The following is a 12,938-nucleotide window of genomic DNA, read 5'->3' on the forward strand; positions in this document are numbered from 1 at the left end:
ATATAATATAATATAATATAATATAATATAATATAATATAATATAATATAATATAATATAATATAATTAATTTAATATAATGTAATGTAATGTAATGTAATGTAATGTAATGTAACATAATGTAACTTAACATAACATAATATAACATAAATATCCTCATTCCATAATTGAGGAAACTGAAGCAAACAGAAATTATGCAACTGGCTCAGGTAAATGTTGGAGGCTGAATGTGAACCCAGGTCTTTGTAACTCTAGACCCAGGGCTCTCTACACTCCTAGGGTTGTCACTGAACCACCTAACTACCAGGGTTGTGGATACAAGTACAAACAATGAAATAATCCCTGCTTGCAAGGTAATTAAATTACCAGTTAATAGTCTTAAGCCAATCTCTTTATTCATTCCTTGTATCCTATGTGTTGCCTACAAAAATGTATGTTTTCTAATTGGCTTTTATCATTTGGTTCCCATTTTCATTCTTTTACCATACTGTACTTGTCTTCCCAGCAAGCTATAAAAAGGAACAAATGGCATTGGGGGGAATTATTCACTTTTGTGATGAGACATTATATACAAAAACCTATGGATGCTGATACTGATTCTGGGGTCTAGAGTTACAAAGACCTGGGTTCACATTCAGCCTCTGACATTTACCTAATGGAAATTTCTGTTTTGGAGGTAGAGTGGTCAAGGCTGGGTTAGATTATTTCAGTCTCTGAGGTGAGATGAGAATAGCTGAACAATGTTTTAAAAATACTCTAGATGAGGTAGTGTGGGACAGTATTTAAAGCCTGGATCTGGAATTTGGGGACCAAAGTCCAAATCCGGGTTCTGCATCTTGTAATCCCTGTAACTTTGGGCAAATCACTCACCTTGCTGTTTTTCAGTTACCTCAACTTTAAAATGGGAGTTAGATAAGATGACCTCCAAAGGTGTGCGTTGCTTAAAAATCTATGTTCCTAAAATAATTGCACCACAAAGGATTTGTTACAGGATAGTTTCACTCTTTTCTTAAAACTTTCCACCATCATTGTAATCACCCTGCAGTTTATCTAGCTTTTATAAAGCCCTGGAAGATTGCTCAGTGTAACCCTCTGAGGCTTTGCAGAGCCCACTCCCCTCCTTCACTCCTTCCCAAAGATGGAAGAAAGGTGAGGTTGAATGTTTACTCTTCGCTTTATCATAGGGGAAATAGCTTCTGATTCCCACCTTCCGTTGCCCAGGCAGCCAGTATTCTATCATTGAACCTTTTAGGGGTTGGATCTCCCTCTGGGAAGTCTCTAAAGACTTCAATGCAAAACCTCCTGGAAGGCTAAAGAAGGGTATGAATATTACATGAATAACAATAACCATTCTACTTAGCGTTTATGTAACACTTTCTTTTTCCACAGTGCTTTACAATCATTAATTAGTTATTCCACAAAACTCTTGTCTCTCTCCCTCTCACACATCCCCATTCAAGAAGGATACAGTTATTATTTCCATAAGCATAAGAACCTTCTCTTTGGGAGTTAACTTAAATATTGAAATGCACTGGAATCCAATTAGTATAGGGCTTAAGTTAGGTAGACTGTAGAAGTTAGAACTGTAACTAGGGTGGGGAAATAGGGCTTTGCTTAGGGTGCTTCCTGCCCTCACTTTCTTAGTTGATCTTGGCCTGCTAACCCCTACATTCTTTCTTATTGCTATATATCTCCTTTTTTACCACCCCCAATCCCCAATCTGGGACTGTTGTACTAGAGGGGTTGATACCAGGCTCTTTGAGGGACCGTGAGCCACCCCTTTTCGCCAGCATAATCAGAACCAGAACGAACTGTCCTTCGCATCATATTTTCCTTCAGACCTGATGGGTGCAAGAAGTCCTTTCTTTTATTCAGATCTCGAACTCTGTCTATAATTAAAACAGAGAGAAGATATGGCATACTCATGGACTTCCCTTGTTGCCTTTTGGCTTTCTGCCTGGTGCTCTGAATCTGCTTGTTCTGTCAGAGGAGCTGCCACCTTGATGAGGGCTCCAGCCCCATGGCATTTAGCTCAACATACACATGACAAAGCTTCAAGTTTCAAACAGAAAGTTTACCCATTCTTAACAAGTTCAATCCTTCCCACTTGTAGCTATCATATGGGTGTTGACTCCTGTTAAAGTGACTGGGGTCCTTCTTTTTTGTTAATGCTGCTTGCATAGTAAACCAAGACCCTTTTCACTAATCCCCATGGATGTGGCCACAGGAATCAGCAAGAGCATCATAAAGTCATCTCTAATCTATGGCGCCCAATTTATAATGGACAAAGGACTGGATATTGAGTGGAGGTCATTGGTTCAAAGTCAAAGCCAAAGCACTTTCTACCTGTGCATCCTTTGGCATATCCCTCATTTTTTTTCACATCAGGAGTTTGGGTTAGAATGATGATCCCTGAATTCCCTTTTAATTTTGTTCTATGAGCCAATGATCACTATGAATGAGAGTTGTGAAGTTCTGCCTGGTCTCCAGTATAGAAGTGATGTAAGCTCTTTCTGAAAGAAAACTGCCACCGTTGTCTGAACAGTCTATCCACAGTGTCATCTGGATTGCCCCTCCCTTTCTTGGATCATAGGCTTGGAGCTCATTATCACTGACTGCTATGGAAACACCATAAAGTTCTCAACAGTAGTGCTTCATTAGGCTGCAAAATACATGGATCCGGTGGTATTATGTGAGCTTTTGAGTCTTAATTCTGGTGTGTGACTCTTTAAGGATCAATTAATAAAGATTGCTCAGGCAGGAAGAACAGGTAGTTTTGATACAATTTGATTGTCAACTATTTTATTCCTTTCTTAATTATTAGACTCTTGAATGAAGACTTTCTTCCTTTATTTGAAATAATAAAAATAGACTCATACAAGGTGTCCAACAAGGCTTAGTGAGTGCAGTTTAAAGTTTAATAGCTTAGATACTAGTAGTCTTAAATAGTACTAATTACTTTAATTTATGATAATACTTTTTAAAGTGCTTACTATTTAAGTAGTAATACTATTAAAGTTTTAAGCTTTAATAACAAATACTAATACTATTAGAAATTAAATAGGACTAATTGTTTTATGATATTCAATACTAGTACTCAAATAGTTCTAATTGCTTTGATTTTTGATGCTACTTATTAAAGTACTTACTACTTAAATAATACTATTAAAGTTAAGTTTTCCTTGTTTTAGTACTTTTAGTACTTATTCTGTTTATGATAGTACTTATTAAAGTGCTTATTACTTAAATAGTAATACTATTAAAACTTTAAGCTTCAATAACTTAAATACTAATACTATTAGAACTTAAACAGGACTAATTGTTTTATGATAGTATTTATTAAAAGTGCTTATTACTTAAATAGTAATATTATTAAAGTTTTAAGTTTCAATAGCTTTAATGCTATTAATACTTAAGTAGTATTAATTGTTTTAGCTTAAAATAATACTTATTAAAGTGCTTACTACTTACAAAGTAATTACTATTAAAATAAGCTTTAAGCTCTAATAGCTTAAATACTCATACTATTGTTACTTAAATAGTATTGATTAAAGGAATATTCTTTAATTTAATAACAGCATTTATTAAAATGCTCAAATTCTTATATGAGATTATCAAATTATCAAGCTTTAAATGCTTAAAACAGCCCTGTGACTTTTGGGATACCTTGTCTAATGCTTAGAATTTCACAAAGTATTTTATATATATTATCTTGTTTAATCCTCAAAAACAGTATTATTGTTGTTATTATACTCATTTTCTACATTAGGAAGCTGAGACTCTGAGAGATATAGGCTAGTCACTAGCCTCAGTCCTCTCCCAGCCCCAAATGAATTCTCAATGGTCTTTCTCTAGCCATTATGCATCTCTAGAACTCCACTGTTTACTAAAGGATATCTGGTTATTTGCTTCATTCTTTTTAAGTACTTTTTTTACTCCTTTGTGTTCAGGGCAATCTATCAATGTAAGATTGATAGGCTGAGCAAAGAGAGAGAGGAACCCATGGAAATGAAGTAAGATTAGAGATCAGAGGTTGATTAAGCAAAGGAAGAGGACTTGGCTATCATCCAATTCAGTTGTCTCATTTTATAGATGGGATAACTGAGCCCCAGAGAAGTAGATCAAATAGGTAGTATATAGCAGAATCAGGTTTTGAACTCCAAATCCTCTTACTTCCAGTTTAGTGTTCCTTTCCCCCAGACTGTGCTTGTATTGCAATTGGAAGCATAAACACAAATGAAAGCTTTACTTTTCTTATTCCTATTTTTTTCTTTTTTTCATGAAGTCATGCATGACTCTTAGGACCTAAGTAAAAGTGGTCTCATTACATTTGTCCTAAAACAACCTGCCTGACTGCCTCATGGATTCCATTCTACAGTGTCCTCTTTGGTTTGCAAACACTGTAAAATTTCCAGCCTGACTCTAGGACTTTCTCTTCCTGATTTTAATTCTCTTTTCCCTTGTTTAGAACTAGCTTCTGTCTTCCTTGTCACATTGTGTTTCCCCTAGTTAATTTGAGAGTCTTCTCCTTGACAACTCCTGCCACCTAAAGTAAACTCCTTGCTTTGCAATTTGTAAAGCTCATACAAAGCCTTATTAATCCCAAAGCACTCACCATGATACATTAGAACAGAGGTAACTATTGTTCCCTCTTAGCTCTTCTCTTTGGAGCTATGACTGATGAAGGAGGAAGACAGGAGAAAACCTGTATTGTTAGGGACCAGGTAGGAGAAAGAAGAAGAACTTTACGTTAGAGGCCAGGAATTCTTTCTAACATCTGGTTTGGCCATGTGAATTAACAAGTTGGAATCTCTAACTTTCAGAAGCAACTAGAAATTCATGGGAAAACTTAAAGCTAACTTTCAGAGCTAAACCAAGCAATGGAAACTACAGGTATATCAAGCTTCACCCCTGCATGGCAAACATGATAAGTGATAGAGAAATTGAAACTTGGCTTGGTCTCTAATAGCTTCTAAAGGAATATCATTGGATGTACATATCTGGGCTGATTCTGACCCAGATGGGCTATTTTGCTCAAGACTTCTTCCAAGAGATTCACTTTGGATCCAGATTCTTTCTACCTGAGGCTTCTGAGAGAGATAGATCAGGATATACTATTTGCTTTTAATATACAATTTGAATGTTTTTATATATCATATGTCCTCCAGGAGAATATAGGCTCCTTGAGGGCACAGTCTGTTTCATGTTTGACTTTGTATCTTCAATGCCTACTATAAGGGCTGACACATAGTAAGTGCTTAATGAATGTTTCCAGTGCTTACTACCAGTATAACCTTGGCCAAATCACTGAATGATCTTTCTAAGCTTTATTTTCCTCATTAAATTTAGGGAGTTGGACCAGAAAGCCTTCCAGCTATAGATCCATGATCCCATGGCTTATGATAATACCCAGGGATTTTGAATTAGTCTACAGTGCTGTGAGTGAGAATAACACATTAATATGGTCCAGATCCCTATGAATGTTTATCCTACATAGTCTAGACTCATATCACCTTAAGGGTTGCAGAGTTAGTGGATTGTGGCATATATGATGACACCTTGGATAATCCCCTCTGCCGGGTTATCTCCTGGATACATGGTAGGTTATGTACCAATACACTTTCAAAGTATCTTGAACAATATGACAGAATTGCCTGCAAGTGGCTTAGATAGACAGGCTAGGAGGGAACATTAGAAAGGAAGAGATTTCTAGTCCTTTATCCTCCCTGGTGACTAATGACTTTATAAGACATCGTCCACATGACTGGAAGCCATTGACTAAGTTGACTTTTCCAGCCCTGTCATGGAAACCACTTCTCTCTTCCCAGACTTAGGTTTCTAAATATATTTGATGAAGGTAGGAGGGCCAGGAGGTTGTTAATTAGTCACTGAATTTGACCTAACAGTCCCCTGTCTGATACTTCAAGACCACAAAGTAGATTATGGGACTCATTCTTTGACTATCTTGGAGTGGCCATATTTTTAATATGATAAAATGTAATCTCTTTGAGGACAAGGACTCTTAATTTTAATATCTGTATACTCCTAGAGTAGTGATGCTGAACCTTTTAGAGACCATATGCCATGTCCCCCTGAGACAGGGTACCATGCTCCAGCCCCCTTATCCCAGACAGGGGAGGGAAAAAGCACTCCCATTGGGCTATTGGGCAAAGGGGCAGGTGAAGTGAAAAAATGTCTGCAGGTGAGGCAGAGAGGAGGAAGGGAGCAGCTCTGCTCACCCCAGTCCCTCTATCTTTCTAGTAACTAACTCTGGTGGTTGATGGCATGTGTGCCCACAGAGAGGGCTTTGTATGTCCTCTTTGGCACATGTGCCATAGGTTCACCATAACAGCCCTAAAGTATAGTATAGAATAGGTGCTTAAATGCTTTAAAAATTAAATTGAAATTTAAGTAAAATGAAATCAAATGGGGACTTTCTAAAGAACTCAAAGGATAGAAGAAAACTTGGTAAATTTCTATTTGGTGTTTAAAACTCTTTGCAAAACTATCACTTTCCTTTTTTCTAGCTTTCTTACACATTATTTCCCTCCATGTACTCTATGGTCTAATTGCGCTAGCTTTTTGTTATTCCTCACACATGATATTCTGCCTCCCTTCTTTATGATTTCATTGCTCTGGTTGTACCCTTCATCTGGAGTACTCCCTATCCTTTCTATCCCTTTTAATTCCTGGCTTCCTTCAAGACTCATCTCAAATGCTCCCTTTTACAGGATATCTTTCCTTGTTCCTTCTGGCTGTTAGTGCCTTCTAAATCATCTATATCTTGAGTAAAATATTAGCAGAATTTGAACTCATATCTTCTTGACTTAAAGTCCAGCATTCTTTGCAGTATGCCACCTAGCTTTTTCTAAAGGGCTAAAATAGATTTAAGCTTATTATTATCATAATATTTATGTGTAACCACTGGATTCCTTTACTTAAAAGGAGAGAGAAGAATGTCAAGAAGAAATCTCTGAATATAGTCAACACAATATTTTATTGACTGGTGTTATGTGTAGAAATCTGCAGCCATATTTCTGGGGGGGGGTGCAAGCTGGCAGTTGCCACTTTAGAACACAGAACCTGGCAGAGGACCCAGGCCTGTGTAGGACCCCTCCTCTCATATACCATCTTCAGATCCGGCTAAGGCCCTTTAGCTGATCATACCACCTCCCTTCATTACACCGGAAGACTGACATTTAAACTAGCTCTGCAGGCAGGTGTGCTAAGAGTGGAGAGAGTCATTGTAAAGTGTTTGCTGGGGCTGATCTATGTGGTTATTACAGATGATAACAATATAAAGAGAAAATCAGCCCTCAACATTGAGAGAACAGAGTGAAAACCAGACAGACTTTGGATGGAAGAATCTTTTCATTATTAATTAGATCCTGCTGAGTCCTCCAGCCTTTCACTTAGGAAGTGGAGATGCATTTCTTATTTCAAAAACTCTGCAGCGTTGGCCAGCCATGTTGGTGCCAGGGAGTTACATGGTATAGACACCTGTTTATTTGCTGCGTGATTTTCTTTTAAAATTGTTTATAGATACTGGCAAGTTCAACCAAGGTTGGAAAGGGAACAAATGCCCCATTAAAAGACAGCTAAAATAGAATACATAAATGTGAGGGGTCTCAAAAAGAGCAAAAAACCCACTTCTTTGACCTTCCTCTTTCAGCTTCTTACAGAAGCTTGGAAGCTACTGAAGCTGTCGAGTCAATTGAGGATATTGGAACAAATGCTGGATTTGGAATCAGAGGTTCTGAATTCAAATTCTGACTGATATTTATTAACTGCATGACCTTGGGTAAATTAACCATATATTCTGAGTCTCAGTTTCCTCACTTGTGAGATAAGGTCTTAAAATATGATAGATTTCAGGGAGTCCATGAACCTGGAGGAGAAAAAAATTGCACATTATCTTTCACTAACCTCTCATTGAAATTTGTCCTTTCTTTCAAATATGAATGCAGGCAGCAAATTACAGAAATATGAACAGGATTGGTGGTTCTGTCACAGTAGAAATCACAACTTTTTTCAGATCATGTTTCCATTGCTGTACAAATCTCAAAAGCTTATTTGTGCTCATTACTGCATGTTGGCCATCTTCTTTTCCATTGTTCAAATGTCAATATAATTGATTTTCTTGGTAATCCTATGTATTTTATTTTATGCATTTAAAGATATTCTGATAAAGCATCTGTTTTCTCCTTCCCTCCCTTTGATAAGATTTTTTAAATCACTCTTCCATTGAAATCTCTTAGAACACACCAACGATCTTCTAATCAAAGGCAATGGTCTTTTTGGTTTGAATTTCATGTCTTGACCTCTTTGTAGATCTGTGGAATACTCCTCCTCTCCTTCTTTTGACTTCAGCTCCACAAGACACTCTTGGCTCTCCTCCTACCTTTTTAAGTATGTCTTCTCTGTTCCCTTTACTTGCTCATCCTAATTCCATTGCGACACCATGCCTATTTTCTTTACCTACGTCTAAAACTGACTCAACAGATATTGAATGGGAAGAAGAAAGAGGGAATGAATGTTGAGTATTACTATCACTATTTTACATAAGAGGAGTCAGGGTCACAAAAGCTTGCAAGCCTTGGGGCTTGTAGTCATGTTCAAATCTTACTCCAACATGACTGTTCTGCAACATCTATAGGGACTTTAACTCATGCACAGTTTGGGGGACAGCATGTTGTATGTTCTGCTGACCAATTTGTAAGTGCCTATACATCCTGCTGCTACTTTGCAATGCCAGGGGAAATAAGTGCCTTGGGTTATATAGCACAGAAGGGACTCCCACACAACTAATGAATCCAAGCAGAATGACCCGAGGTTGTAAGGATAGTGCTGGTATATACATAATTGATTGTTACCCAGAGTCTCATTATAACTCCAGGGGTCAGATTTTCTGAACCCAGGTTTTTAAAAAGAGGGTTATGAGGATTGCTGCATTTGGGGATTTCCCTCCCAGAGGATGAGAAAAGATGTCTTAATGGATGGCTTCACTGGGTTAATGGTGGAATTACCAGAATAAACAATATCTCTAAGCACAATTGAATAAGTAGTAATGGAAATATTTCCCCTCAACTTTCTACATGAAAACATAGCAACTGCCACACTGCATTGGATCCTTGGTCTATAAAGAACACGTTTCTAATGTCCCTTCACCTTTCTCTTCCTCAGTTTCTTCAACTGTCACGTAAGAAGTTTGAAATTAGTGGTCTTCCTGGTCTCTTCCTGTTTGAAATCAATGAATAAAAGATCTAAGTCAGTGATTCTCAGACTTTTTGGTCTCAGCTTCCCAAAGAGCTTTTCTTTATTTTCGTCATATCTATTGACATTTACCCTATTTGAAATATAAACATGTTAGTATTATTATGAAAATACTTTTGACTTCAGGGACTCTGAAAGGACCTCAGATGCCCTCAGAAGTGTCTGAACTACACTGAGAAATGCTGAGCTGAGTCATGGAAGGTTGTGATTCAGCTTCTCCAGTTCATCAATCAATTGAACTAGTATGCCCAGTGCCAAGTGCAGTAACTGGCACAGAGAAAGTACTTAAGAAGTACTTGCTAATTAATTGAAATAATTACAGTAGTCAATGGGGCACCTACTATGTGCTAAATATGTGGGAGATATGGAAGAAGGAAATGCTACTGCTGTTTCTGCTCTCCAGGTCTTTACAATCCAGCTAGAGAAGCAACATGTGGAATAATCATGGCATAGTAATACGTTGCTTCTATATTCCTGCATTCGCCCAGACCAGTCTCAGGGCCTGAAACATTCTCCACTCATCTCCACCTCTTTGAATTTTTTTCTCCTTTTAAGTTTCAGCTCAGGAAGCATCACCTCTATCCAGAATCTCTCCCTTCTTTCACCTAATTGTGCTTTCTCCCTCTTCAATTTGTCCTGGTTAGCATACTTAACTGTGTATATTCTGTGTCCTTCCACTAGAATATCAGCTCCTTGAAACCAGAGACATATTTTTTCTATTTCCTTTTTATATCTCCAGCACCAAACTCAAGGCTTTCCTTATTGTAGGTATTTAATAAATGTCCCTTGCATCATTTGTTCAATGGTATGCAGTAGCATGTGATAGTGCATTTTATATTAAAGGATGCTACTACCTTCTATTGGGAGGCATCAGATCATAGTTTTTAGAGCTGGAGGAGCCTCAGAGATAAAATTAGTCCTCTTTTCCATCTTACAAGGATAGAAAAATGGAACTAAGGACAGTGGAATGCTTGTGGGAAGCCATGCCCTAATTTGGAGAGCACAGGAAGGAAGCCTGGGCTTTACAAAGGCTGACAGGCAACATGCTTCATCATGAATATTCTAGACTCATGGTTGGCTACTTTATGCCTCACAATTCTTAAGTCTTTCAAAGTTAAAGTCTACAATGTTGTAGCTATTGCATCAGTTGTTCTCCCAGTCCTGCTCACTTTCATACAAATCTTCCCAGGTTTCTCTCAAATCTTCCATTTCATCATTTCTATTTTTTTCTTTTTTTATTTAAACATTTATTAATATTCATTTTTAACATGGTTACATGATTCATGCTCCTACTTTCCCCTTCACCACCCGCACTCCCCCCACCCATGGCCGATGCACATTTCCACTGGTTTTGTCATGTGTCCTTGATCAAGACCTATTTCCAAATTGTTGATAGTTGCATTGGTGTGGTAATTTCGAGTCTACATCCCCAATCATGTCCACCCCACCCATGAGTTCAAGCAGTTGTTTTTCTTATATGTTTCCTCTCCTGCAGTTCTTCCTCTGAATGTGGGTAGCGTTCTTTACCATAAATCCCTCAGAATTGTCCTGGGTCATTGCACTGCTGCTGGTACATAAGTCCATTGCATTCGATTTTACCATAGTACATCAGTCTCTGTGTACAATGTTCTTCTGGCTCTGCTCCTCTCACTCTGCATCAGTTCCTGGTGGTCTTTCCAGTTCACATGGAATTCCTCCAGTTTATTATTCCTTTTAGGACAATAGTATTCCATCATCAGCATATACCGCAGTTTGTTCAGCCATTCCCCAATTGAAGGACATACCCTCCTTTTCCAGTTTTTTGCCACCACAAAAAGCGCAGCTATAAATATTTTCATACAAGTCTGTTTATTTATGATCTCTTTGGGGTACAAATCCAACAATGGTATGACTGGATTAAAGGGCAGGCATTCTTTTATAGCCCTTTGAGCATGATTCCAAATTGCCAGCCAGAATGGTTGGATCGGTTCACAACTCCACCAGCAATGCATTAATGTCCCAATTTTGCCACATCCCCTCCAGCATTCATTACTCTCCCCTTCTTTCATTTTAGCCAATCTGCTAGGTGTGAGATGATACCTCAGAGTTGTTTTGATTTGCATTTCTCTAATTATTAGAGATTTAGAACACTTTCTCATGTGCTTATTGATACTTTTGATTTCTGTACCTGAAAATTGCCTATTCATGTCTCTTGCATTTCTAATGACAGCATAGTGTTCCATTACATTCATAGAGCAAAATTTATTCTGCCCCTCTCTAATGGGGGACACCTCTCCTGAACTTCCAGGTATTTTCTTAAAAAGAGATGTGCTTTTGTGTGGAAGGATTATTTTCCTCTTTCTTTGACCTCTTTACTTTGGTATTGATTTCGTTGAGTCTAAGAGTATACAGCCATAGTTTCCTGACTTTTTGGAGCACAAGTTAACTGCCAATCTGATGGGTGTGAGACAGAATGTCAGAGATACCTTAGTTTTCATTTCTCTAATCATTAGTTATCTTTTCACATTTTGATTGTGTCAAGTTCCATTTTTGCTTAGAGCCAGCTACTGTCTTTTGTTTCTGCATTATAGTGGTGAACAAGATAGGTATTGATTGTGATTCCAGACCCCACTCTATTCTTTGTCACTTACTTTTGGAATATTGTGGCTATCTGAACAGAAAAAGAAATAGAGGAAACTTTTTGCCCATTGAATGAATGGTTATAATAAATTATGCAAGCCAAGAGTCCATTCCCTAAGGAAGTTTACAAAATGTCAAAGAAAAAAAACGATTGCAAGGAAAGAAAAATTCATTTAAGCAACTAATTCCTTGGGTTAGTCAGGATGTCTGACAAGCATTTTGACTGAATTTTCAAATGAATTGACCCACTGGGCTTGTTTTTCTGTTGTAAGGATACAACTTCAATTGGAATTGGCTCTATAATTGGATGATCTCCACTGTTCAAATAGTGAAACTTATTTATAACATTAATGCTGAGAATGGAGAATCATGGGGAATAAGAAACTAGCTTAGTATCCATAAAATAAGCTTGCCATATTGTATCAGACTTTTATCATAAGTATGGGTAGGGACTGGGTTTAGGGACAGTTTGGATTGGGACCTGTCCAAACCAGTATTTTAACAAGTCATAAGATAATTAGATTCAATTATTATCTTCTTTTGCAGATTTTGGTGGAGTTCAGGTGTTGGCAACAGGAAAATCGGCACTTGTGGAAATAGGTAGGTCACTGCTCCAGGTGTTTTTTGTTATCAGTGGGAAACAAAGATGGGAAAAATTGAAGCAAATGCTAAAAAGATAGTGAAACAAACACAGCAAAGTGGTTTGGGATTTATTTCCCCCAAACAAGCATAGATTGTGAAATGAATTTAAGGATGTAATCTATGACCTGAAATGTATGGAGAAAAAATTTGGGAAAATGTTACCAGGAATGATATATTTCAGAAATTCCAGGCATTGCTTTCTTCTGGAGAAGGAAATGGCAAACCACTCCTGTATCTTTGCCAAGAAAACCCAAAATGGGTCACAAAGATGTGGACATGATTGAAAAACAACAACAAGAATTTGGAGCAAAAAGAGGGAAAGCTGTTAATTAGGAGTCATCAGTGTCTCTTCCCTCATCCTATATTCTCTAGCTCTAGTCAAAATGTGAGTTCCTTGAGGGCAG

At 37.6% G+C, this 12,938-nt stretch overlaps 1 protein-coding gene across 1 annotated transcript in view; it reads left to right on the top strand.

Moving 5' to 3' along the window:
- Window positions 1-4,673: 4,673 nt before the first annotated feature.
- Window positions 4,674-12,938, top strand: part of TMEM273 (transmembrane protein 273) — a 28,301-nt gene continuing 20,036 nt past the window's right edge. Inside the window, exons 1-2 of the mRNA XM_044660223.1 lie at window positions 4,674-4,724; window positions 12,414-12,492. Of these exons, the coding sequence (XP_044516158.1) occupies window positions 4,674-4,724; window positions 12,414-12,492 (130 nt within the window). The remainder of the gene's footprint in view (window positions 4,725-12,413; window positions 12,493-12,938) is intronic.

The sequence above is a fragment of the Gracilinanus agilis genome, chromosome 2 (genome assembly GCF_016433145.1).
Source record: "Gracilinanus agilis isolate LMUSP501 chromosome 2, AgileGrace, whole genome shotgun sequence".
Classification (NCBI taxonomy): Eukaryota; Metazoa; Chordata; class Mammalia; order Didelphimorphia; family Didelphidae; genus Gracilinanus; species Gracilinanus agilis.